Source organism: Aethalodelphis obliquidens, unplaced genomic scaffold (genome assembly GCF_003676395.1).
Source record: "Aethalodelphis obliquidens isolate GAN/ISIS:26980383/991018 unplaced genomic scaffold, ASM367639v1 scaffold65, whole genome shotgun sequence".
Taxonomy (NCBI): domain Eukaryota; kingdom Metazoa; phylum Chordata; class Mammalia; order Artiodactyla; family Delphinidae; genus Aethalodelphis; species Aethalodelphis obliquidens.
Genome location: NW_020838009.1, coordinates 9,838,062 through 9,865,296, shown reverse-complemented (window position 1 = coordinate 9,865,296; position 27,235 = coordinate 9,838,062). Strand labels below are relative to the sequence as shown.

Sequence of the window (27,235 nt, the reverse complement as noted above, 5' to 3'; positions counted from 1 at the left end):
GAGAGTAGCCAGGGCAAAGGTCCTAATACAAGAGTGTTCACAAGTGTGCCTGGGGTAGAGTGAATGGGGGAAGAGCAGTGGATGATGCAATGGTGGTAGGGGTGAGGTAGCCTAGGGCCTTGCAGACCACTGTAAGGAACCACTGGAGGGTTTTGAGCAGAGGAGTGCCATGACTTGACTTTGGTTTTGAAAAACTCCCTCTGGCTGCAGAGTTGAGAAAAGATTGTAAGGGGCGCAAGGGTGGAAGAAAGGAGACCAGTTAGGCCGCCCTTGCAGCACCCAGGAGAGGGCAGTAACTGGGCCCCCAGGAGGTGGTAAGTGATCAGACTGTAGATTTGCTAGTGGACTGGATGTGAGGAGCAAGTGAGAAGAAAGGAATTAAGGTTTTTAACCTGAGCAATTTAAAGATGGACTTGCCATTAAATGAGATGGGAAAGGCTCACACAGATGGAGCATGTTTTGGGGAGGGAGAAGGGAGAGATCAGGAGCTTGGTTTGAGACCATGTTGAATTTAAGATACCTGTCAGAAAAGAGAGCCTGGTAGAAATGTTGAGGCCAGTTGGAGTTTAGGACAGAGGTCCTAGCTACAGACAGAAACATGGACATCACTGGCTAAAGATGGATTGACACCATTAATAGCAGCAAAGTGTCCCAGGCCTGGGCAATGCTGGAACTACAAGTAGCTGGTGCTGCCCACGTCCCATGTGGAATTCTGTGTCCAGGGCTGGGAGCCCCTGTAAAAGGGGTACTGCTGGCCTGGACCATAGCCATAGAAGGGTATTGGGATGGTGGAGGTACAGAAATCATGGAAGCTTGCTGTGCATGAGGAGACCTGGGACCACGTGAGCACTGTGCCCACCCCCTGAGGGCCACCCTGTGGGAGGCCCTGGGAATAGGGTGAGAGCAAAAGGTGCCAGCTCTGAGAAGGCTAATTTTGGCTGGGGGTGAAGAGCCATTGCGGCTAATTCCTGGAGGAACTGTCCCCACTGCCATGGAAATGACTGGCAGAGGTTTTCAAAGTCCTTTTGACTTGAACTACAGGAAGAATTACACTTTACTGTGATCCTGTGCACACTTAGGAAAAGTTGAAACAAGTTTCCTAAAGCTTACTTATCGATAATTTCTATGGTCATTGCACTTTGGTATTTTCCATTCTATTTCTTTTTTAATGCTGATAGGGATCCACTAAATTGACTTCAGGATCCACTAAGGGATCCAGTCTGCAGTTTGAAACCCCTGGTCTCAGCACGACTGAACTCCACCCCTGGGTATTCACACTGCAGGAGGATTGAGGGTGGGTGCCTCTGGAATTCCAGCCTTAGGGAGTACTTTCCCCTGCCAGGCTACGTGCAGGTTGTGGAGAAGGTCCACCTCCTTGGCAGTACATTAAGTCCTATTATCCCACTTAAGCTAATCTTGCCCGGATCCCCCATCCGAGGTTTGGCTTCGTGCGGACAGAATTCCAAGCGTGGATGACCCCGCAGGGTACCTAGATTAAGTGTTAAGCCTCTAAGTGAACACTCAAGACCTAAGGTGGAATGACCCCTGCAGAAATTAGGTGCAGAAGCAACTAGCCCCGGAGTCTACCAGCTCGGCGGAGTTCATTTGGTTACGGACAGTGGGTGCCAGGAGCATTACGGGGGGACGTGGGGGGGGGCGGCAGGGATAAAGGGAGAAGACACGGGAGCGCAGTGTAGAGACCCAAACGTTTTCCCAAACGAACGCGCTGAGGGTCCTAGAGGAGCCGGAAGGGGCCGGGGCGGCTGTGGGAGGGTCTGAGAGGTGGGGGCGGGGAACTAGGGGTCTGCTTTCCTCCGTGCCCCCGCGCTCCCGCGGACTCGGCTGGTACTGATCCCCGGGCTTGGCCCCCTCCGGACGCGCACCAAGCTAGGTGCACCCAGCTGGCGCCCCTTGAGCCTCCAGCGCCCAGGAAGGAGGAAGGGGGAAGGGGTGGGTCGGGCACGAGCTGAGCAGGGAGAGGCTGGACTAACCGCCCAACTTCCTCCTTCAGCCCCTCCCTCCCGCACTCGCGGGCGAGCTTCGACCGAACGGAGCTAGTGGAAGACCGCGGAGCAGCTGGGGGCGGAGGGGCCAGGGTTCGCAGCAGCCCACGTGACCCCATTTCCCACCCGGTTCCAGCCCCCAGGTCCGGAGGCGGGGGCCCGGCGACCGACTCCCGGCCGGACTTCGCGGTGGGGCCGCCGCCCGCGAGTCCTATAGAGCCACCTGAGCCGGAGCCCGGAGGACGCAGTCGCTCCTCGCTGTCCGAGTCCCGCGCGCCGCGATGGGCCGGGGGAGCCGGCCGCCGCCGCCTTTGCTGCTGCTGATGCTACTGCTACTGCTACCGCCGTCTCCGATTCGGGCGCTCGCCCCTCGGATCAGTCTGCCTCTGGGTGAGTGCTGGGGCGACCCCGCGGGGGACGCGGGCTGGGGTCTGGGGGAGGGGAGGCGGCCGGAGAGGTGCCTCGCGCGGAGGTTGTGGTGACAAAGGAGGGAGGGAGGGAGGGGGTCTGTCGGAGGCTTGGGGTCCATTAGGACCCCTCCTCCTTTCAGAACGCTCCTGGGAAGGAGGGAGAGGAGAGGGGAGCTGTGGGGCCGCGGGCCCCTTTCTTCCATTCTTTTTAATGGACAGGGAGGGGATCTCTCGCCCGCTCTGTCGCCCCGGCTCGCCCCTTGGTAGGGCGCCCTTTCGGCGGTGGCGCCCCCCCTCGTTCCCCACCCCCGGTGCTGGCTGCCCGCTGGTCCGCCTGCCCATCTGCTTGTCTTTGATGCTGACCAGAGCCAGCCGCGGTGCCCCCACCCCCGCCCCCGAGGGCGGCGCGGAGTGGAGGGGGCCTTGGTTGCCGTCCCATAAACACTGGGGTCTGGTATTACAGCAAGTCGCAGCAGGACTCGGGAACCGCGGCGGGGCGGGTGCCCCATTCTCCCTCCGCCTCTTCATCCTGGTGGGCCAGCGCAGCCCGCCCCCACCGCGCAGGCTTGGTGGGATCCCCCCAGGGCCTGGGAGCGACCATACTAGGGATGGGGGCAGCTCTGGGCTCCGAGACTTCCAGGCCCTGGGAAGGACTGCTTCTCAGAGTCACCCTGGAGTACCATCCTCATTGGCCACGTCCCTCGCCTGGTGCTCACGTCTGCTTCTCTGGCCCCCTCCCTTCCAGCCCTCCACTCTCCCCTCTCCTTACCAACCCCCCCACCCCCGCCACTTTCATCTCGTTGCTTTTCCAAGTCTTTGAAATCAGAGGGACCTGGATTCCAGTCCCATTTCTGCTACTGGGCAAGTGAGCCCCTTTTCCCTGTGCCCTAGTTTCCTCATCTGTAAAATGGGCACTGTCATAGGTATTTTGCAAGGCTATCTTAGAGATTTCATGAAACCAGGTGTATTACTAGGCAACATATATAGATGCCCAATAATGTTTCTCCAAGCCCTTTAACTTGGTTGTCACACTGAATGAATTAGAATAAAGGATGTATAAATTAGTGTTTACAGACTAAAATTGTACCAGCCTTCCTTCTCTTTACAGCATCCCACTTCTAAAAGCATTTCATTTACAAAAGGAAGGAGTAGCAGAATCAGTACTTAAATTAAGTCAGGGCCACTAGGGAAATCCCTACCTGAAATATTGCAGGATAATACTGAGAAGATGGCCTGGGTTCAAATCCTGCCTCAGCCACTAGGTAACCCTGTGACCTTGAGCAAGCTACTTAACCTCTCTGGGCCTTGATTTCCTCATCTGTAAAATAGGGATAATGATGGCACCCACCTCAAAGTTGTGAAGGTTAAATCATTTTCTGTTTGAAAAGTGCTTAGGGCAGGGCTTGATACGTAGAACCCGCTTAATAAGTGTTAACTATCATCATTGCTATGTGTTAAGCACAGGCTTCATTTTGGCATATCCTGCCCAGAGCTGGGGTTTGTTAGTTTGACCACAGCCCCTTGGGTGCTCCAGCTGGGTAAGTGAAGATAACAGGTGTATCCAGACCCAGGCCTGCTGCCTCGCTACTCTTTCTGTTGTGGCCACCACTCCCTTTGCCCTTAGACCCTCTCAGCTCTGCAAGAAGGTGAGGTGAGGGAGGAACAAAGGCTCTGATGGACTCTACTTCTGGCCCTGGGAAAGCTGGACTGGTTCACGGGGCCATGTCAACTGTAGCAGGTATTGTGTCCAACTCTGAAGCTGGCTGGGGACCACTCATAGTATGAATGAAAGACAGAAGGGGGAGCTGTGCGGAGGAACTGAGAGGACCTGCTTCCTGAGAGCAGCTAGAACACTTGGTCATTACTACCCACTGCCCTGAAACCTGGCCCACTTCCACGTATTCAGCACCATGGCCTGGCCGTAGTACAGGCTACTGTCACACACTAGCACCCCTTGCACAGGTCAGGTGGTGCTATGGTCTGGATGTCTGTGTACCCCCAAAATTCATATGTTAAAATCCTAACCCCCCAAAAGACTAAGACACTCAGGCTCACCTGTGAGAACCCACAGATGCACACATTTAGTTTATGGCACAGAGGTGCCCAGTTGAGGGGTGGAGGGCCTGAAATGCAGTTTATACTCTGCTTTCCAAGCTGTGGAGCCTAGAGAAAAAGACCTTCCGCTCTCTTCTTGAGGCTGGGACTACCCAGAGGGGACTTCTTTTTCTAGTTCCACCAAAGCCCTGGCATCGTTTAGCAGCACCCCAGCCCCTGAACTCGTGAGCATGTATCCACACTTTGCTGAGCTGCACTGCGCTGCACCCAGAGTGCTCGCCTCCCTGGCCTCCCTCCAGGACCTTGATCCCCGCTGCCCCCATCCCATCTACATGCAGGTCCTCCCAGCCGGCTGGGAGCCGCAGAGGGGGATCCCCGGTGACTGAGCAGGCACACCCTCTGAGCATGGCCTGAGGCGGTTTCCTACCTCATCCCTGGGGGCTCATCAGATGTTCCTGGCAGTGTGCCCATACCGGGCAAGCCCATGGTGACCATGGGATGCTGGGCTTGAAGCCCCAGGCCTCTCCCTCACAGAACAGGGAGAGAGGCATGGAACGGAGAACACACCCCGCTTCCTGCCACCTGCCCTCCTGTACTGAATTCCCACCCAGGCTCTCCAGGGGCCCGGATGCCTAGGGAGAATGGCCTGTGTCTGTGGTTTAAAACAAAATCCTTGGAAGTAGAGCATCCGGTTTGCATCTGAGGTCCTTCGTGTGGAACCCTCATTACTGTTGATCAGCAGCAGATTCCTGGGGCCATGAGGAGGGGGTGCCCCACTTGTGGTCTCACCCAGTGGACAGGAGTGGGAGGAGGACTGGGGGCTCCAGGGTCAGCTAGGCAAGCAGTGGCCTTAAGAGGAGGTTTCTTGTCTCTGTGAAAGGGGCGCTTCAAAGAAGCATGTGGAATTTTGGTTCTGTTGCATCGGAGACTGTGCAGTGAGGACAGAGGCCTTGCAGTGGTCAGGAGCAGGAGAGACGCGGAGTGGAAGCAGTGGGCCTGGGCATGCCGTGCCTTCCAGCCTGGCCGTGCGGGCGGAAACCAGACAGCCTGCTGCTGTGCTCATGATAGTCATGTCGGATCCCCTTATTTGGGCAATTAAAAGGAGTTACTAATTACCCCCTGCCCCAGAAGTGCCTGGCTGGAAGACTCTGTACACAGTGTTTCCAAACTAGACTGAATATAAATCCCTGGGCCTGCAAACCGCAGTCAACAAAACCCCATTGAGCAGAGAGAAGAGCGCCTTGGCCTGAATCAGCTGCTTGTCCTCTGACCTGGAGCGGGCACCCAGGGTCATGGCTGCCCTGAGAAGCCCCATGCAAGCCAATTTCGAAGTCTTTTCCTGGCTGGTTACCGGCCTCCCTCCTTGATGTGGCCTCAGCTTGACATGAGCATTTGTCTTCAGCTCTGTCCCGTGGGCTGGCATCTTCATGGCCCTTCAGCGCAGAGCTGTAACCGTGGTGCTAACAGACGGCTCACCGCACAACCTGGGGCAAGTGCCCACCTCCTCCAAGCCCATTTTCACATTGGGAGTAATAGCAGGATCCATCTCTTGGTCCTGAGAGGATTACGTGAAATAATGTGTGTAAAGTGTTTGGCCCGGGTGCTACGTCCCCAGTAAAAGGTAGTGGCTACTCTTCTTTGTGGTGGAAATTCCCTGCCCGCCTTGCTGGGTGAGGTTATTTGCATCAATTGGGTAGATACTGGTGAGTGCTGGCTGTATACAGGCCCTCTGCTAGGTGCTAAGACCTTCTGGCCAGGGAATGAAGTGGTGCAGACCCCACCCCCTAACCTGGGGTAGGAGACCAAGCAAGTCGCCCGAGGGCTGACTGGAGGCCATCGTCAGGGGTCCTGCTTAATTTAGTCCACTTTTCAGGTGCTCCTGGTTCAGCTCTTTCAAAGTCCTCCTCTGCCCCGAGAACCTCCTCTGCCTGGGGCTGGACCGCACCTCTGCCTCCTCCATGTCCCTGGTTGCCTCCACTCTGCCCTCTTCATAACCCACATGTCGCTGGGTGTTGAAATGCCTGTGTGCCAGCCCAGCAAAGCTCTGAGCTTGCACAACTTTTGGGGCATAGCTGGATACACCTGCACGTTCCTCTCCTAGACAGGGGAGACAGAGAGGATGGCACGGGGCCTGGAGAAAAAGCTGGACTCAGGTCATGTCCATCACGCCTTCCTTTGTCCCCTTTCTTAGGGCCTGTGGCCCCACTCCCCCATCCCTGGGTGCTCAGGATCGGAGGCCTCTGATGTGGTCCTCCGTGTGGGTCGAGGGGGAAGAGGAGTGAGAGTATGTGAGACTCTCATGGTCTGGGCTGGCCTGACCTCAGGAGCTCCTGCTGCTGCTTTTTCCTAGCCAGCACCCCCGCCCCTCCCCCTGCCTCTCCTCTTCCTTGCATTCTAACCTCCCTGTCCTGGCAGTGCTCCCCCGAGTCCAGGATGGAAAGTAGAGCCCTGTGCGGTCCCCCTGGTCACTCTTCAGCCACCCACCACTCTTGTGTGACCGTCTCCACTATGGGGCAGGAACCAGCCCTTAGGTGGCACAGCTGGCGTCCTTATGTTTGTGTTCCACCATCCAGCACCTAGAAGAAGGTAGAAGGTAAGGTAGCAGGTATAGGGCTACTGTGGGCACCAGGCTTTTAGTATATTATTTCCACTTACATAGTAGATGGAATTATCCCCATTTTACAGTTAAGGTAGCTGAGGTTCAGAGAAGAGAAGTATCTTGTCCACGTCACACAGTTCTGCCTTGCAAGCCTGCGACCTGACCTGTTCTCCGTGGGACTTGTTTGGTCTGCACTCATGGGTCCATCTGAGAAGCCCATCCTGACAGCTTAGTGGAGTTCAGAGAGGTGGGGGGCCTGAGGTGAGGGGGTTTCAGTGGGGATAATAGACAGTAGACAGAAACCTCTCATTTTATCTTCAATTCTTTTTTAAATTTTATTTATTTATTTATTTTTGGCTGTGTTGGGTCTTCATTGCTGTGCGCAGGCTTTCTCTAGTTGTAGTGAGCAGGCACTACTCTTTCGTTGTGGTGCGCGGGTTTCTCATTGCGGTGGCTTCTCTTGTTGCAGAGCATGGGCTCTAGGGGTACGGGCTTCAGTAGTTGTGGCACGTGGGCTTAGCAGTTGTGGCTCATGGGCTTAGTTGCTCTGCGGCATGTGGGATCTTCCCGGACCAGGGCTCAAACCCGTGTCCCCTGCATTGGCAGGTGGATTCCCAACTGCTGCACCACCAGGGAAGCCCCGTATCTTTAATTCTAAAGAGGGGCCAAGTGAACTGACTTGCTGCCTCCCTCTTAGCCTCCCCTTGCCCATCCTCTGAGAGAGGTGTTAACTGGAAGAGGGAAGAAAACCACCCGGGAAGGAGCACCCAATGTGTGCTGGGTGCTGGCCTGGGGTATGGAGGTGCTATTGTTTCATCTCGTACAGATGAGGGACCCGAGGCTCTGAGAAGAGAACTCATATTGTCAGGGCCGTGCAGCTAGAAGTTTCGGGGCAAAGCCTTAGACCACAAGCTCTCTGCCTCAAGAATCACGTTCTTTCCATGAGAACATCTGGCTCCTGCTTCACCTGTGAAATGTACAAAAGCAGTGAAATGACCCAGCTCAGCCTTTGAATAATTGATAGGTTATGTATTTCCATCTGGTAAAGAAATCTATTGAGGTCACTCCTTGGATGGGACAAGGGATCCAGCTAAGGCCCTGATGGCACAGCCATGGTCGGAAATAGGGCAGACCCGGCAGACTTGGCCAGGAGCGCGGTGCACCAGAGACTGGGGCAGACAGACGTTTGCAAACGGGGGAGCAACAGGCCAGAGCCAGCATGGAGATATATTTTGTTTGGCATCCAAGTGTTTTAGAAAATTTTTAATTAGTAACCAATGTTTAAAACTCAGGAAATTTTCTATAAAAATCCAGGTTTCCAGTTCTTCTGAAGACCTGATGAGGCTTAGCCCTCATTGCATTGAGTAGCAATGGTCTGCGAGGAAGCAGCAGCTACCCCTTCAGAGGGGCTCCTGCCTGTAGGAGGCTCCACCCCCACCTGCCCTTGTCCCCTTCCCTGTACAAGTGGGCTTCCGAGGTGGTCAGGGGCTGGGGGTTTACTCAGAGCAAGGATGAGGAGTGGGGGTGGGGTGGGCGGCATGGGTAGGACCAATCCTAATTGTTGGTGGCCCCCTAACCCTGGAAGCTTGGCATTTCCACATGCTGTGTTTATTTGGTCTTCCCAGCAACCCTGCGAGGGCTCCCTCCCAGAAATGGCAGGTATCTTGTCTAACTGGTCAGTGATAATACTCAGGACTCACACACAGACCTTGTGACTCTCCTTTCCGGTCCCTGTGGCCTCTCCCGTCTCCCTGCAGCACTTTCAGCTGTCACACTTCCATCTAGACCCTGGGATTCCGGGACTGAGCTCTGGGGAGGGGACAGGGCAGGGGCCATGCTTCTCAGACACACTCTCGCGATCGTGAGGCTTCAGGACCTCTGGACTGCCCCCTTTGAATCTGGTGTCAGTCCCTGGACCAGAGCACCCTGAATTGGGACTTGGGACACTCTTAGTCATTCATTCAATCAACAAATGTTTATTGAACAACTCCTTGGAACTCCCCTGGCCAGATGATACAAATATGGGCTGCAAATAATAAGACAGTTTTGATCCTCAAGGATCAAAACTTGGTGAGGGAGACAGGCATCTGAGGCCCATCATTGTCAAATAATGTGGCCAGTGCACTGCGAGAGGTGTGAGCAGGAGATGATGGGTGCACAGGGAAGGGGCTCTCGCCCAGCTGGGGATTCAGGAAGGCCTCCTGGAGGAGGTGATACCGAGCTGAGTCTCAAAGGATGAGTAGGAGTTAGTCAAAAGGAAGAGCATTCTGGGCAGGGAGACTGCCTGGGCAAAGACTGGCAAGGAGAAATAGGACCTTGAGTCAAAGTTCACTCCTTTAAAATGGGAGGGGGATGTGGCAAGGGCTGGCGAGTCAGGGGCTGGGACATAGGGACACGGGACCGTGACAGTCCCCAGAAAGCCCTCTGACCTCTGTAGCACCTGGGCTGGGGGCAGGGGCCAGATGGGAGGCTGCTGCAGTGGCTCGGGTGAGAGAGGGCAGTGGCCCGGTTCAGGCCCAAGGTAGCGGGGATGGTGAGGGGAATAGATTTGAACAGTATTGAGGAGGGAGTCTTGGCAGGTTTTGAGCATGGATTAGATGTCCACGGTGAGGGAGAGGGAGATAGAAAGTGCGACTCACAGGTTCCCAGCCCGCTGAGCTGTGCCACCCAAAGATGCAAGATCCCAAGCCGAGGAGTGGTCTGGAAGTGGGCAGTGGAGGCGGTGCCCGTGGAGGGCCTCCTGCATAGTGGGGTCTGGCATACTGGAGGACGACCTGCATACTGGAGGATGAAGAGGTTTGGGGGTTGCCAGCATCCAGGACATTGAAGCGATGGGCATGGATGTGTGGCCCGAGGGCCAAGGGCCGACCCCAGTGAACAAGAACATTCAAGAGCGAGGCCTGGAGAGGCTGAAGGTGATTAATAATACAGACTCTGGAGCTGGTGACCCAGGTTCAAATCCCAGCTTCACCGCTCTTCCTAACTGGGTAACTGAGGGCAAGTCATTTCACGTGTGCCTCGGTTCTCTCGCCCGAAAAAAGCAGATGGTAATTCCTACCTGACAACCTGGCCAGAAGTACGTGCACCAGCCCAGTTAAAGTGCTGAGTAAGTGCTACAGCGCATCAGCTCCTGGAGGGATGGAGGCCTGGGGGGAGTGTGAAGGAGACCAGTGTGGCAGACCCCCAGAGGAGAGGGGACCCCCGCCAGGCCGTGCCCCTCGGCGTCTGGGGTTTGGCAGCGAGGCGATGCCTGGGCCCTGGCGAGTATGGGCCTGGTTCAGGCCTGATCCCCAGGCAGGGAGTGAGTGGGAGGTAAGGGACGGAGATGGCGCTGGGTGGCTCTTCTCCTCAGGAGTTTGGCTGAGAAGGGAGGAGGGAGGCACACACATTTCTAGGATAGATATCGAGGGAAAATAAAATACTTTGAGAGGCAGAGGTTGATGACACAGGATTCAGTTTCTGAGGAGATGGAGGATGGGAAGTTGAGGTTGTTTATGCCTGATGGCCCCAGTTTCCTTGGAAAAGGGGGGCCTCTGAGAGGAGGAAGATGGGGGTAGAGGCTTCAGGAGAGAGGGGATGGCCAGCCCCGGGGCAGAGGGCCGGAGGAGCTGACCTTAGTCCTTGGGGGGCGGGTGGGGGTCAGGCTTCCAAGGTGATGGCGGCTCATGACAGGTCCTGGGTTAAGACTCTGTTGTCCAGATGGACACAAGGGGAGTGTCTGTGAGGGGTGGGGGCCACCGGGTGATTCTGGCAGGAGCACTTGGCCAGCTCACCTGGGGTGGTAGCAGCAGCCAGCTGGGAAGCGGGCTTTCCCGAGCGTGCATGCCCCAGGAACACAGGACGTTTCTAGGCTGGGTTCCCTTGATTTCTTGCCTCTTTCTTGGTTACCTCAGTCCATGGGGAGCACTTGTGGCACACAGTCCCCTTCCCCTATCAAGAGTGACCCTTGCCTGGCTGGGGTCTCTACCCTGGCATTGGCCTGTTGACAGCAGTTTGGCGTGCCGCTTCCAGCCCGTCTGGCCGCCCTGCCCTGACACTGGGCGGTGGGGAAGGAGGACGCGCAAACAGGTCGGCGGCATCCAGGTGGATGGCTGCCTTGCCCTAGTTTGCTGCTGAGTCAGCGCTTCTGTCCTGGAGGTGGTGCTTCTGCTGGCGCAAGTGGGTCCAAGGGTCCTGTGTGACTCCCTGGGGAAGAGGTGCTCCAACAGAGCCTTGGGAGGCTCTCAGGGATTTGTCCAGGGCCCAGACCCCTCTCTGGGGACCTTGTGATTCAAGCCGAGGGGCAGCTAGCTGCCCACCATGCCCCACCCCCGTTCCCACTGGGGGCACCTTCCAGGCCCTGACCCCGCAGGGAAGCTGGTGTCTTCTGGCCTAGTCCTGCTGGGGCCTGTGGGCGGCGGGCTGTTAAGGCCAGGTCAGCGTCAGCTGGGGTGCCCCCGGAGCCACAGTGGAGGGAAAGGTGGGGCGGGGCTCTGAGTCACGGCCCTGCTGCAGCGCCTGGTTGGCAGGGTGGGGACCGCCCGGGGCGGGGATGGTGCTGAGCCGTGTTTGCATCTCACCCCAGAGAGCTCCACGCTTCCGGCTGAGTCACAGGCCAGGGGAGAATCTCTAGATGAGGCTGGGGGCTGAGTTGTTCCCGCATCACTTCCTGCTGAGAGCCCAGGCCCTGAGGGTGTGGGAGTGGGGCTCTGCAGGTAGCTCTGACCCTCTCCGAGGGTGAGGGCGGGCGAGGCCCAGGGTGGAGAGGGCTCAAGGCCTTGAGGTGGGACAGCCCCAGGCCTGCCGCCATCCTGCCTTCTTGGAGCCCTGGAGAAGCCACTGGCTCGGGCCTGCCCAGGCTAGATGGGACGGCTTCATCCCACCTGGGAGAACTGGCCACAGCTTCAGACAGCCCGGCTTTCTCTGCACTGGACTAGCCTGCTGGGTAGAGGGTGTGGAGGATGTCTGAGCAGCACAGGTAGCCCAGGAGACCGCACAAGATACTCTCTTTCCACACAGAGAGCAGGGTGGACACTAAGACTGACCCCGAGGTGGGCCAGCACTCACCGAGCTGAGTGCACAAACACCTCCTTTTAGTCGCCTCTGCAGATAGTACCCCAGAGCGAACACACAAGCATGGACAAGCCCTGTGGTAGGGTGTACACGCACACAAACACACACACGGGCAAGCTGAGGCAGGAACCCCACTCAGAACACCGCCAAGCAGGGACCACCTCTCACACACCACATGGGCCCATGACACCGGCCCGTGTCTGAGCTGTTGCTCTCTGCTTGGCTGTGAGCCCCTCATGTGACCAGACGCAGGCCTAGGTTAGAATGGCCCAGGACGAGTTTGTTAGCCATGAGGAACAGGGAGGCCCAGCTCTTCAAAGCAACCCTGTTTCTCTGGCAGCTCTCGCTGGGCTGGATTTTCCTGCAGGGCTTTTTGGTTTTGTTTTTGATCCACTCAAGTGTTGATCGTGTGCCAGATACTGTGCCAACACTGGGGTAACGTGTGCGAAGTTGTTTTGAGTAAAGCTCCCAGTAAATGTGGGTTCTTATTATGCATGTTATTATTTACATATATAATCTCATTTCTTTTTGTAACAATCCTCTGAGGCGAGGTGGTATTATCCTCATTTTACAGATAAGGAAATTGAGGCTCCAAGATGTTAAGTGGCTTGTCCTGGTAGCAAACGGACAGTAAGTGACAGAGGCAGGATTTGAACCCAGGTCTCTGTGCTTCTAATCTCTGTCGCACTGAGACTCCCAGGTGGTAAGCCATCCCCACTGACCGGCCCTGGTGAAGTCCACAGGGCAAGAGGGATTGTGGAGGGCCAGGCCTTCAGGACACCATGGCTTTGAGTCTGAGAGACTCAGGGCAGAGGGGTGAAGAGGCAGCATCCCCAGGATGGGAGTGCGTGGTGTGAGGGGCCCCTCGCCCGTTCCTCCCAGGCGTTTTCTGTCCCTTGGCTGTTTCATTGACTGGACTCCCAGCGTGACAGGAGGAGGTGTGGGGGCCTCTTGAGCAGCTGGCTTCTTCGGAGAGCTGGGCTGGACCAGGGCTGGGCAGCTGGCGCCCTGGCTGGCCCTCCAACCTGGCTGTGCTCTGTCTGCATGACCCTTGGCAAGTCTCCCCACCCCCCCAGGCCTGAGTGAGTCTGAGCTGCCACCTGGACTGAAGCTTATCTCTGACCTTTGGCATTTCTGTATCTGGACAGATTCCAAGAGCAGCCTCCTGCCCAGACTTACGAGACCTGCCTGGGTAGAAATGCCCCTCCTCCGTAGGCAGATAAGCATGGGCATATGTGAGCCAGCCTTGCTGTCAGGAGCCTGGAGGGCTGCAAAAGATGAGGAGGGACTGCGGTAGCCATTTGCCCTGGTCTAACTGACTCCTTGTGAGCCTGCTGGGGGTTTTATTTTCATTATCCCCATGATGCATATGAGAAAACTACAGTTCGGTGAGATGACGTCCACACTGCTCTACAAAGGACCTACCTACACGGTGCTTCTCAAAGTGTGCTCCTTGGGCCTCCAACTTCAGAATCCCCAGGGAGCTCATAAAATTGCATGTTCTCAGGCTCCATCCCAAGCCAGCAGCGTCAGAGTCTCCAGGGGCAGGTTGTGGATCTGGAGTTTAGATCTTCCAGGTGCTTTTGCTGCATCTTGCAGTTTGCGGACCAGGAGTCCAGGGAGGAGACCTCCTGAGCCGGCCTTTGTGTACGTTGCTTAATGACTCTGAGCTTCAGTTTCTTCATTTGTAACCTGGAGATAGCAGCAGTTCCTACCTCACAGGATCATCGTGGGCACCCAGGGAGTTAATATCTGCAACATGTTTACCCAACACCTTCCTGTGGTGGCCAACGGGAGGGGTCTCTTTCGGGGGGGGGCGGTTCTTCCCGGACCAGAATGCAAAATGGTCAGGTTGCTCGTTCCAGAAGGCTGACCAGCTCATCAGCACAAAGTACAAGCAACGTAACTGGGCCCCAATTACGTGTTGGGAAACTTTCTGGTTGGGAAAAGTAGGGGGTTAGTGCTGGAAACTTTCCTTGGGCCTCCCAGTATATAGAGCGCTGATAGGAAGTGGTGAGGAGTTGGGAATTTGAGGCTAAAGACCTGGAGTCTAGTGTGATTCTGGACTTAAGTGTTCAAAGAGAGGCCTTAACTTCTCCAGACCACAGCTGCCCTATGTGGTTTCAGTAACAGAGTTCAGGTTCCGGACATTAGGCTGGACTTTGCCCTGTGAACTCCCAGTGCAGTCCCTGTTTCGGCTCTGGTTCTAGAGTGACAAGCCACCTAGCTTCAGGTTCCCTGTAGGTTCCTGCACTGGTACCTTGTGATACTACCCTCCCTCATCAGGAAGGGAACAGCTTTGGAAACTCCGTCATTCCTGTTTGCTGGTGGGATGTCCCAGTATATGTGCTAGGAAGTCCTACCGAAGGGCTTCCTTCACCATTAGCAACCAGGTAAAAAGCTTGGCTTCTCCAGAAAGGCTGGTATGTGTTCTTCCTCTTGAATAATGAGGACAAGTTAACCTGATTTCCGTTTTCTCTTTGACCACTGGGAGGCTCAGCACTAAATGTGGAGCCCATCTCTGGTAGCTGTGTGAGGACCTTATGACCTGCTTATGTGAAATCTGTCCTTCGTTTCTGGATTAGATGTTTTCTTCAGATGTGTTTTTTCCTCCACTCCTGATTTTAGTGTTTATATTTTACTACCTTCTTTTCTTTGTGTTTCCTTGCCCTTTGTGGAACCAGGCTGGGGGTATGTAAAAACACTCACCATGTAAACACACAGGAAGCTGTCTTCTCAGCTGCTTTGTTGGCATGTTGCATTTTTTGCTTCCTCAGCTTCGTGAAGCTGTTTGTCTGCGTGGTTGCAATCCACTGGTCAGTTAGGAGATGCCTGGGGTTGGGTAGGGTGGCTGCTTTTTGCTTGTTTTTCTTTTCTTATCAGCTGCTTTGAATTTTTAAAATAATTTCTCTCCAAATCCATTAGTCACTGAAAGCACAGATAGTATCGTGGTGGATAGATGTGTGTGTTTATTTTTGTCTTCTTCTTCCTTTTCTTCTAATTTATTTCTTTAGCATTGCACAAGTATAACCTGTAGAATCCAAAAATGATAACAAGTGCAAAGCGAAAAAAATTACCTATAATTCCACCAGGGATACCACTTTCCAGCATTTTGTGATTCACCCTTCTGGATTTTTTTCTATGTTTATATTTTTCCCACAAACAAATAGACTCTAACTATGCATACTCTTTTATAACCTTCATTTTCATTTAATGAAAGATACTTGAAATTTATATTAAAGATAGATGCACATAATTTTTTTTTTTAAGCACAGAAGGACTTATTGTGAAAAGCAGTAACTGCCTCAGTCTTCCCCAGCCCCAGGCCTGGGTAAAAGGGGCAATTTTAATCATTTAGACTTCTTGTTATACAGTGGTTTCCTCCACTTAAGTAAAATGCTTATCCCACGATTTCTTGGCTTATCTGATTTACTGACTTGCTGCTGAGAAAAATAAAGCTTTCCATCAGTTCCATCACCCTTCCCCACTTCCTGCAAACATTTTCTGCCACTGTATTTGGCTACCTTTGCAATTTAAAATAAGATACTTAAGGACTTCCCTGGTGGTCCAGTGGTTGAGACTCCCATCTTCCACTGCAGGGGGCGCAGGTTCGATCCCTGGTCAGGGAACTAAGATCCCACATGCGGCGGGCGGGGGGGGGGGGGGGGGGGGGGGGGAGGGTGGTGGTGGAAAAATAAAATTAAATAATATACTTAAGCCTCAGTGTCTTGTTCCACTAACCACGGACAGTCTCTTGTGGCCCTCATTGCTCTCAGAGGAAGATATGGAGCCTCGACTTTTTCCTTGACTCCCCTGGCCCCCAGCATCACAATGCCTGTCTGTTGTACATTCAATGTAACATTTACATTCTGTTTAATAACCATAAATCTTCCATGAGTGACTGCGAGGCAGTATAGTTGAAGACCAGCGCCCCATGTTTGCATTCCTCTGTAAATCAGCCCACAGGAGTGGGCTGTACTTACAAGTCCTTCTCTTTGGGTCTAACGCCACTCAAAGGAGAATGTTAAATATACTTTCCTTATATTCCGTCAGGTGCTCAAAATCCATTACTTCATATTTTAGTTCGCTTCATATTTTGACCATGCTTTTTTACATAACTCTGTTTGCTTGTTGGTCTGGAGTCTCTAATACAATAGCATTTTACCAGCTGCGTAGTATTCCAGCAAAGGAAGTATTTGGGTTTATTTTCACCCAGTCCCCTGTGGTTGGACATTTAGGTTGTTTCAATTTTTCATTAACGTGAATGGTGCTATAATTGATGTTCTTTTACGTTCATCATTGTGCCTTTGTCTCGTACATAATGTTTGAGGGTTCGGGAATGCTGCTCCCCTTAAATCCGATCGCCTTGTCCCCAGCCCCATGCCACCCACTGCTTTGCTGATCTACCTTCAATCAGATCGGCGCATTCTAGAGGTTGGTATGGGAGGGGGGGCCCCCAGGTAATGTCCATCGATCGTCCTCTCCCCAGGCTCTGAAAAGCGGTCACTGCTCAGATTTGAAGTGGATCACATCTCCAACTATACAGCCCTCCTGCTGAGCAGGGATGGCAGGACTCTATACGTGGGTGCTCGAGAGGCCCTCTTTGCACTCAACAGCAGCGTCAGCTTCCTGCCAGGCGGGGGGTACCAGGAGGTGAGATGATGCCCGGGGATGGCTAGCCTGGGTGGAGGATGCCAGTGGGGAAGATGGAACTCCTGGGTCCGAGGATGATGCAAACGGGAAAGGAGGAAGGAAAAGAGGGGCATATCCTTCGTTCCCGCTTGCACACTTGCCTTCCCCTTTGTAATTCCCCAGCTGCCGTGGAGCGCAGATGCAGAGAGGAAACAGCAGTGCAGCTTCAAGGGCAAGGACCCACAGGTGAGCTAGCACCTGGAGGTGACCTGGGCTGAAGGAGGGATGGAGGGTGGTAGATCTGGGCCCGGGATGGAGGCAGGAGGTGGGAGCAGATGCAGCGAGCTGTGGTAGAAAGGGCATAGGCTTCTGAGATGGCCAGACCTGGGTTTGAGTCTCAGCTTACACTTACTGTGTCTGTGACATTGGACAAGTAAGTAGATTTGCCTCTCTGAGCCTTGGTAAAATGGGGATAATGATGCCTGTCTCACTGGACTTACCGTGAGGATTCAATGAGCTAATAGGTATAAGGCACCTGGCACATAATAAGTGCCAAATAAACATCAGCTTCCAGCATGAGCAGTGATTGGGTGGGGGTGGGAGTCTCCTTCTGAGGGTGGTGCCTAATGTAGCAGGTCTGACATAATCCTGGCTTGGTTTTGGCCAGACCACTGGGTAGGAGCCAGGCCAGCCTGGGGTTCTCTGGGAGGACTCCCCACCATTCCCAGAGGCCTTCCTGGTCCTGAGTGCAGCAGATGGCAGTTAAGGTGAAGGCAGAAGAGCACCGGACTTGGGGTCAACACACAGGTTCAAGTCCAGACCACCCCTGATTTCTTTTATTCAGCAGAAATGTATTAAGCACTTGCTCTGTGCCCAGGTGCTTTTAGACACTGGTTATTATATCATTGTGAAAAAGAAGGTCAGGTTTAAGAGGTGGTCAGGTTACACTTCATTTAAAAAGTGATATTTGAGCCGAGATTACTTGGCTCAAATGAGGTGAGGGAGTTGACATGGGGGAGGAACAGGACTGTAGATTTCACTCTGAGTGAGGTATGTGGGGAACCACTGGCTGGCTGAGCAGGGCAGTGACATGGTCTGGCGTGCGTTTGCAAAAGGTCACTCTGGCCGCGGCGGTGGAGAGCGGCCTCGTTGGGGCGAGGACAGAGGGAGGGAGACCAGTGAGGGGCAAGAGGCGATGGTGCCCGGACCAGGGTTGGACCAATAAAGGGAGTGAGGAACGGTCGGATCCCGGAAGTATTTTGAAGATGGGGCCACCAGGATTTCCTGATGGAAGGACCGGGGTGGTGGGTATCAGAGAGTCGAAGCTGGCCATGAGGCTCTGGGCCTGAGGAGCTGAGAAGGCGGAGTAGCCGTCAGTGCAAGGGGGCAGGTCCCAGAGGAGAGAGTTTTGTGGGGAACAATCAGAAGCTCAGTAGACACACTGTTAGAGCTGTTAGACACGCTCGCGGAGGCGATCCACAAGTCTGGGGCCCAGGATTCAGGGCTGCGTGTTTCCTCCTGTTCTGGGCGTAGCTGCCTCACCAGGTGGGGCCGAGACAGCTCAAAAGGGAGGGATTCTGTGCCTTCACCCCAAACTGAAGAGAAGTTTCCCAATCACGGAACTACGTGAGGCCCAAGGTCCCCTCCTGTGCACACGCTCCGTGGTCCTCCATCTGCTTTGCCCCACGAGGCTCCTGGAGTCTCGTTTACTCCAGGATTTGAGTACTGGGGAGCAGAGGCCTCACCCCCAGGCCTGGCCTTGCGTCCCGTGGGGAGGGCTCGGCGGTGCCCCCTGGTGGCTTGCTTGGGCCTGACATCCTCCTCCCTCCTCCAGCGGGACTGTCAAAACTACATCAAGATCCTCCTGCCACTCAACAGCAGCCACCTGTTCACCTGTGGCACCGCGGCCTTCAGCCCCGTGTGCACCTACGTTGTGAGTGCCCCTCCTCACCCCGGGCTCGCCTGCGGCTGGCCTGGGAACTGCCTGTCTTTGTGCCCCAGGGAGCTGGTCTCTAGCACTGACCCCTGCTAAAGGGCAGGGCCCAGGGGGAGGCTTCTTGACAGCAGTGGGCCCCGAGAGCCCTGAGGCCCAGCCCCAGCCCTGATGGCCAGGTTGCCCTGCAGGGGGCGGCGGGGGGTGGGATTCCCCAGGCACAAAAGTGCTGGCTGACCCACAGTCACGCCCTCTTGCTTCCTCCAGCTCTTTCCCCTGCTCTCACTCAGTTCCCGCCAGGCCACCTTGTCTACCCTCCTCAACACACGCATACCCTTTACGCACACCTTCGTAAAGGGTGGCATTTTGAGGCTTTGGAGCAACCAGCTTTGGAGTCAGACATACCTGAGTTTAAATCGTCGCTGCCCTTTCCTGGCTCACATTGCGTTTCTAAGCCTCCTCTCCTCTCTGTTACGTGGGGCAACAGTGCCCACCACGTCAGGTCCTGGTGAGACGGTGCTGGGACTGTGCCCGGGGTGCCCGTCAGACCCCTCCCTTCTCTCCAGCACACCTCCCTATTCTCCCGCCGAGCCCGCTCACTCCCTGGCGTGCCCCTGAGCTCTCCCATCTGCTCCCCTGCAGAACATGGAGAACTTTACCCTGGCACAGGACGTGGTGGGGAACATCCTCCTGGAAGATGGCAAGGGCCGTTGTCCCTTTGACCCCAATTTCAAGTCCACGGCCCTGGTGGTGGGTGAGTGTTGGGGGTCAGGGGGGCAGGATGGGCTCATTGAGGCTCCACGTGAGGGTGGGCAGGGGAGCAGGGTGGGCCCCAGGTCTGAGCTGGTGGGTCCATGCCACACCGATTCCCAGCGGGTGCGGCGACCCTGGGCTGCCCTCGGGTTGGCTTTTCTTAGTTCCTACTCCCTCCTCTGTCCTCCTCAAACAAGAAGGGCAGCACTCGTGTCACTCCGGGCCTTGAGCGGGAAGGGGCTGTGCTGAGGGCTCATTCCCATGGGCATGTCCTCTTGGCAGATGGCGAGCTGTACACTGGAACAGTCAGCAGCTTCCAGGGGAATGACCCAGCCATCTCACGGAGCCAAAGCCTCCGCCCCACCAAGACTGAGAGCTCCCTCAACTGGCTACAAGGTGAAGTCCTCTTGCCCCACCCAGTGGGCTGTCACGGGGCCTCAGGGAGGGGGCCCTGTCCACCCAGCAGGGCCTGAGAACAGAGTCTCGCCTGTCTGGGATCCCTGGGCTGACTCTGTGCTCCCCACTGGCCCCCACAGACCCAGCGTTTGTGGCCTCAGCCTACATTCCCGAGAGCCTGGGCAGCCTGCAAGGGGACGATGACAAGATCTACTTCTTCTTCAGCGAGACTGGTCAGGAGTTTGAGTTCTTTGAGAACACCATTGTGTCCCGCATTGCCCGTGTCTGCAAGGTGAGCAGGCCGGGCCATCCCAGAGACCCCGAAGGCTCCTCGGGTATAGAACCAGAAGGCCCCGCACCTGTGGCCTTCTCCTGTCCTCCAGGAGGAACGGCTTGGCTACTGGCTTTTCTCTCTCTCCTTTTCAGTTAAAATGTCTCTGTTTTTCCTTATTTATTTTAAAAAACATGAAAACGTAGAAAAGTACACACGAAAATCACTTACAAGATAAGAGGCACCGTGGTATCGTGATTAAGAGCAAAGACTCTAGAGCCAGGCTGCCTGGGTTCAAACCCTGCAGGCCGTGTGATCTTGGGCAGTTTCCTTACTGAGAAATCAGTTCGTTTCCTTCTCTGTTCAGTGGAAATCATAACAAAACTCCCTCAGGGTTGTTAACGATCTGTGTAGGGCTTTTAGAGATGTGGTGAGCAACCACTTGTTGTCGACTATTGGTGTTATAATCCCACCATCCTACCACAAGAAGTTAGAGTGTTCCTTGCTATTTTTTTTTTTGGCACATGTGTAAGTACATACATATTTATATTATTTAAAACCATGTACAAACAAGAGTTACACTGTAATGTGATTCTTTAGCTCCCCTTTTTGCTCAGTGGTGAATCGTGACATCTTTCCACGTTTGTAGATAGACTCCCCTTCGTCCTTTTCCCTGGTGTCCCACAGTAAGGAAAGCGCTGTCATTTACTTAGCTAGCCTCCCGGTGAGGGGACCTGACGGCTGCCACCTCAAGTCTTCTTGATGTGAAATGGACTCAGGCCTGGCTTTGGGTCTGTCTGGCTCTTCCTGGCGTCTGTCTCAGCCACCGTTGGGGAGGGGGCAGCGAGGAGCACCAAGTGTCCCACCCCTGCTCGTGCCTAAGCCCTGACCCTCTCTCCCTCTCCCAGGGTGATGAGGGGGGCGAGCGGGTCCTGCAGCAGCGCTGGACGTCCTTCCTGAAGGCCCAGCTGCTGTGCTTGCGGCCTGACGATGGCTTCCCGTTCAACGTACTGCAAGACGTCTTCACGCTGAGCCCCAGCCCCCAGGAATGGGGTGACACCCTCTTCTACGGGGTCTTCACATCCCAGTGGTAGGGCCCCCAGGACCTAGCTGGGAACGGGGTTGGGGGGATGAGTTGGGGGCGGGATTGGGCCCCGCTGGCCTCATTGTGAGCCCCAGGGCTGCTGGGCTAATCTGGCCACTTCCTTGGTAGGCACAGGGGGACCACAGAAGGTTCTGCCATCTGTGTCTTCACCATGAAGGACGTGCAGAGGGCCTTCAATGGCCTCTACAAGGAGGTGAACCGCGAGACGCAGCAGTGGTACACCGTGACCCACCTGGTGCCTTCGCCCCGGCCCGGTGCGGTGAGTGCTGCCCCTGTGCTGGGAGGATGGGTCCCCAACTGTGCTGGGATCACTTGCTTTCTCTGAGTTTGTTTTCTCACCTTGAAAGTGGGGACGAAGCCCAGGCCTGCTTGTCTTTCTGAGTTAGATGTGACCATGAATGTCGGGGTGGCTTCAAACCTGCTTTAGGCCAGGCAGGGGTGTCCCCCATCAGGACACTGACTGCACGTGCCTCTCCCCAGCTCTGCCATGAGCTCCTTATTTATTTATTGAGTGACAGGCCATGGGGAAATAGTCCTTTCTTCTTTCCTTCCAGCCTCATGGGCTCCCCACAAAGCAGACCTTGAGACAAGGATGTGAGTGCCAGCAGTTTTTAGGGGAGGTAATCCCAGGAAGAAGCAGGAGGGGACAGGATTGTGGGAGGAGGGGGCGGAGCTAAGAAAGTGTGTGTCACTGAGCTGCTACTGCTGTGGGCACCTGGAGCTCGTTCCCTGGGGCCCTGGGAGGCTGCGTGGAGCACATCTCAGCATTGTCCCACTGGGGTGTTTGTCACCAACTCCTGTGCAGTTGAGGGTCACTCCAGGGTATTAATTCCTGGGGCTTTTACAGAGAATGACCTGGGGCAGAGAGAATCAGGAAGTGCCCCTGGCAATATGGGAAACTAATTGCAGGCACCCTCATGCCCCTATACTAGGAAGCCTTGGTCAGCCAGGGCGTCCTGAGAGAGCACTGCCAAAAGGATGCTACAGGAGCAGGAAGTGTGGTCATGCTTCTTGAGGCTTGCGGAAGGGGGTGGGGGAAGGGTGGGCAGGAAGGAGAGATGGTTGGTGGGCAGAGAGGGGGAGACCCTGGCAGCTGGGGCCCTTGGGCACCCCACACCCTGGGCTTTGCCCTTAGGCCTGTAGATCAGTGCGCTGGCTTCGCAGAACTGGAGTGCTGTGCTGTGGCTTCCAAGGGCGGGGCAGGTACCCCTGCTGTTCACTGGGGAGATAGGGCCGGCAGTCCCAGTGGGATTTGCAGGACCCACATCCTGCTTGCTGCCCTGAGTGCCACTCGCCTCAAGCCACCGCCTTCTCCTTCAGTGCATCACCAACAGCACCCGGGAAAGGAAGATCAGCTCGTCCCTGCAGCTCCCCGACCGTGTGCTGAACTTCCTCAAGGACCACTTCCTGATGGATGGGCAGGTCCGCAGCCGCCTGTTACTCCTGCAGCCCCAGGCCCGCTACCAGCGTGTGGCTGTCCACCGCGTCCCTGGCCTGCAGCGCACCTACGACGTCCTCTTCCTAGGCACTAGTGAGTGCCCACAGTAGGGCAGGCTCAGAGTCAACGGGGCTAGCTTTTGGGACATGGGCCTCAGGCTCTGTGCAGGGCCTGAGTGCTGTCCATGTTGCAGGTGACGGCTGGCTGCACAAGGCGGTGAGCGTGGGCCCCGGGGTGCATATCATCGAGGAGCTCCAGATCTTCTCATCAGGACAGCCTGTGCAGAACCTGCTCCTGGATGCCGACAGGGTGAGCAGAGGAGGAGTCCGGGCAGCGTGCTTGGGGTACCCGACCCCTGCCCCAGCCAGATGGAGAGATCCAGGCTTCTGGCATAAGCTCTCAGAATGTGGGGGCCCGGGAGCATGAGAGGAGGCCCCCTGTCGGTGGCTTTTGTGTGCACTCCAGCCGGGTGCAGCTCTGGGTGGTGGCCCTGGCTGCCTGTGCCTGCTTCTCATCCCCCGTGCCTGTGCAGGGACTGCTGTATGGTGCCTCACACTCGGGTGTGGTCCAGGTGCCCGTGGCCAACTGCAGCCTGTACCAGAGCTGCGGGGACTGCCTCCTGGCCCGGGACCCCTACTGCGCTTGGAGCGGCTCCAGCTGCAAGCACGTCAGCCTTTACCGGCCTGCGATGGCCTCCAGGTGAGAGCTCCTGAAGGCCCCACCCACTTGTCCAACCCTATGCACTAGGCCTCCGAGTGCCTTCCCTAGGCCCTCTGTGGAATCACCACACAGCCTCATTTGTGTCCACTGTCTGGGAATAATTATTAATCAGCTCCCCTTCTGACTCTCATCAAGTGTTGTAGTTCAAACGATAAATTATGTTTGCCTTACCCATCTGTAAAGCAGAGACAAGATTTGGTAAAGTATGAAATATCAGAGCTATGAAAAGCTTTGCAGGAGAATGTCGATTGGCATGTGAATATAGTTAAGGAACAAAAAAATAAGGGCTACATTACAGTCCCATTAAGGGAATTCCCTGGCGGTCCAGTAGTTAGGACTCTGCGCTTCCACTGCAGTGGTCACAGGTTCGATCCCTGATTGGGGAACTCAGGTCCTGCAAGTGGTGCGGCCAAAAACCAACCAACCCATTAAAAACTGTTTTCAAAATCACTTATTTAGATTTAAAATTTTCATATAGAAAAAAATAGAGATAAATAAAATTAAAACTACCCTAATCCTACCACCTAGAGAGACTTACAGTGAGATTTTAATATATATCCCCCCAGATTTTTCTACATATGTGTAAAATAAACAAAAATACACATATTTTAAGTAAACATGGGATCTGTCCTATTTGTAGTGTACATACTTCACTCAAGGGGATACCCGGTTCCAGTTTTATATTTCAAAACACCGTGTATGCGTATACATATGTACACCTGAAGGCACGCTCAAAAAAATGCTGCCTGCCATTCTCGCTGGATGGTTGATTGTGACTTTTATAATGTTTTTAGCCTTTGTGCTTTTTTTCCAGTTTTCTAAAAACAAATCAATGCATGTGCATTGCTTTAAAAGAGACAGGTATATACATACAGATAGAGCTGTCCTTCCAGACTTTTTCTAAGAGCTCAACTCAACTGCTTTTGTAATTCAGGGAAGTATTACAGTACCTTTTTTTTTTTTTTAAATATTTATTTACTTGGCTGCACCGGGTCTCAGTTGCAGTACACAGGATCTTTCGTTGCGGCACAGGGGCTTTTCTCTAGTTGTGGCACACAGGCTCTAGAGCACGTGGGCTTAGTTGCCGCGCGGCTGTGGAATCTTAGTTCCCCGACAGGGATCGAACTCACATCCCCTGTGTTGGAAAGTGGATTCTTTACCACTGGCCCACCAGGGAAGTCCCTACAGTAACTTTTAACTGAAGTAAATACTGTGTAGACAGAGGAGATGCCGGCACAAACCCTGCGGGGTGGGGAATCCACCCAGGGAAGCCGCCTGCCTTTCACCCCCGCTTTGGGCCTGGTGGTCCCTGAGCCCTTCCCCAGGCCCACACCTGCAGGGCTGCGTGAGGGCATGTGCTGCACAGAGGGTGGGCAGATGCGATCTTGTGGGGGTTCCTGGCCCATCCCAGACTCTTCTTTGGTCCTCAGGCCATGGATCCAGGACATCGAGGGGGCCAATGCCAGGGAACTCTGCAACACTTCCTCGTCCAAGGCCCGGAGTTTTGTACCAAGAGGTAAGGTGCCCCATCAGGGTGGAGGAGATGTGGGGGGTCTAGAAGGTTAGAAGGCTCCTGCAGCCACTGCTGTGTGTTAATGCCTTTCCTCACTTCCTCACCCCTTTGGCCCTGCAAGCAGGACCCTGGAAAGTGAGACCCCCAGTCCCCGAAGTCCCCAGAGTTGTTGTTACAGCAGGAGGACCATAGCGCAGAGGGAGGTGGGTGAGCCTGGGGCTACCGTGGACATCAGCCCCCCTTTACCCGGGACTGTGCCTCCTTTGCCTGCAGGTGAGAAGCATTGTGAGCCAGTCCAGTTCCAGCCCCACACAGTGAACACTTTGGCCTGCCCCCTCCTCTCCAACTTGGCAACCCGGCTCTGGCTGCACAACGGGGTCCCCATTAATGCCTCGGCCTCCTGCCGCGTGCTGTCCACCGGGGACCTGCTGCTGGTGGGCAGGCAGCAGGAGCTGGGGGAGTTCCAGTGCTGGTCACTGGAGGAGGGCTTCCGGCAGCTGGAGGCCAGCTACTGCCCAAAGGTGGTGGAGGACGCAGTGGCAGACCGAGCAGACCAGAGTGGCAGCGTGCCCGTCATCATCAGCACGTCTCGGGTGAGCGCGCCGGCCGGGGGCAGGGCCAGCTGGGGTGCAGAGAAGTCCTACTGGACCGAGTTCCTAGTGATGTGCGCGCTGTTCGTGTTCGCCATGGTGCTCTTCATTTTATTCTTCCTCTACCGGCACCGGGGTGGCATGAAAGTCTTCCTGAAGCAGGGGGAGTGTGCCAGCGTACACCCCAAGATGCACCCAGTGGTACTGCCACCTGAGACCCGGCCGCTCAATGGCGTGGGCCCCCCTAATACCCCACTCGACCACCGAGGCTACCAGGCTCTGTCGGACAGCTCCCCAGGGCCCCGGGTCTTCACAGAGTCAGAGAAGAGGCCGCTCAGTATCCAGGACAGCTTCGTGGAGGTGTCCCCGGTGTGTCCCCGGCCCCGGGTCCGCCTGGGCTCTGAAATCCGGGACTCTGTGGTGTGAGAGCAAACTTCTAGAGGCAGCCTCCCTCTAGGGGCCAGGAGTGCTCAGAGAGGATCGGCTGGACCCCTGCTCCTCGTGGAACACAGCCGCGGTGCCCAGCCCTCGGGAGCGATGGAGCCAGCTTGCCTGGTGTCAAGCAACAAGGCCCCTCCACCCCAGATGGCCACAGCCCCACAGGGCCTGGCTGAAGATCGGGGCCTGCCCGGGTGGGCAGAACAGTGCTCCTTATGAAACTGAGCCCTTTGTTTCAAAACAGTTGAAAATGTGAAACAAGAGAAAACAGTGAGAGAACACAGAATGCCATGCACACGGCCGGCCCAGTCTCCAGACTGGGAGGGCTCATCCAAAGTGGTTGTTGGAGACAGAGTTGGACATCCCACACCAACTGGCCTCTTCCACCTTCCGCCTTATCCTACTGCCACAGGCTGCCCCTTCTCACGGCAGAGCCAGGGGCCAGCTCGGGCTCCAGTGGGTCCAGCCTCGCCGGCTGGCCAAGTTGTTGCAGCCATCATCCTGTCACCTCAGGGACCGGAGGGCCACACTGGCACCAGAGCCCTCACGACGCCCTGGGCTCAGACCCACCTCCTGGACCTTTCCGGCCTGTATCAGGCTGCGGCCACATGAGAGAGACAGAGGGCAGTGTGAGCCCAGGAGAGAGTATATGACAATGTACACCTTCCCTCGGAATTCCAGGAAGACTGTTGCCTGCCTTCCTCCATCCCAGCCTGCAAACCTGTGTCCCTTTTCCCCACACCTGCCCTGGCCTCCTCTTCAAAACCAGTCCCCAGTTCACCCCTACACCTTGCAGCCTCCACTCTAAGGGATGTTGATACTGCCCAGCACAGGGGCCCTGAGTTTATGTGGGTTTTGTATTCTTTTTAATAAAATGCACTTTACTTTTTTTTTTTAATAAAATCTAAAGAATTGAAATTGAATCATGCCCCTTCCAAAAAGCAAAGGACTGTTGCATTTTGAGGCTGGTATAGTTCTTTGAGTTCTGGGAGGTTCTAGGCCTCCTCTTTCAGGTGCTAGTGGGCCAGACCCAGCCCAGCCTGGCCAACCACACCTCCCAGCAGAGCCAGGTTCTTAAAGTGGGGAGTTCAACCAACACACTGATGGGCGGGGGAGGGGATTTGTTCACTTTACTTCAGTCCCTTTACTTTGCATCCCCAGTTCAGTTCAGGGATGGGGCACAGGGGACAAGGTCTTGAGTTTTCTTGTTTTAACTTGAAAAGAATTTTTATCTTTAAAATGATCATACAGTAAAACTAACTTTTTTCTTTTAGTACACAGTTCTGCAAGTTTTAACACATGTATAAAATCATGTAACCACCACCAC

The 27,235-nt window shown here is 55.1% G+C and overlaps 1 protein-coding gene across 3 annotated transcripts; it reads left to right on the top strand.

Annotated features, from left to right (window-relative positions):
* The first annotated feature begins 2,040 nt into the window (after positions 1-2,040).
* SEMA4B (semaphorin 4B) lies at positions 2,041-26,836 on the top strand. 3 transcript variants are annotated; one of them, XM_027089136.1, is made up of 15 exons: positions 7,629-9,982; positions 10,112-10,173; positions 16,609-16,772; positions 16,935-16,997; positions 18,586-18,684; positions 19,327-19,438; positions 19,720-19,833; positions 19,974-20,125; positions 21,013-21,194; positions 21,318-21,468; positions 22,530-22,740; positions 22,841-22,956; positions 23,180-23,346; positions 24,798-24,883; positions 25,154-26,836. In XM_027089136.1, exons 6-15 carry the CDS (start codon positions 19,330-19,332, stop codon positions 25,894-25,896), a joined length of 2,031 nt encoding a protein of 676 aa, XP_026944937.1. In that variant the 5' UTR covers positions 7,629-9,982; positions 10,112-10,173; positions 16,609-16,772; positions 16,935-16,997; positions 18,586-18,684; positions 19,327-19,329; the 3' UTR covers positions 25,897-26,836. The 3 variants fall into 3 exon arrangements, with proteins under 3 accessions (XP_026944935.1, XP_026944937.1, XP_026944936.1); XM_027089135.1 differs by having other exon boundaries at positions 10,109-10,173; XM_027089134.1 differs by lacking the exons at positions 7,629-9,982; positions 10,112-10,173 and adding an exon at positions 2,041-2,393.
* The last annotated feature ends 399 nt before the right edge of the window (positions 26,837-27,235 follow it).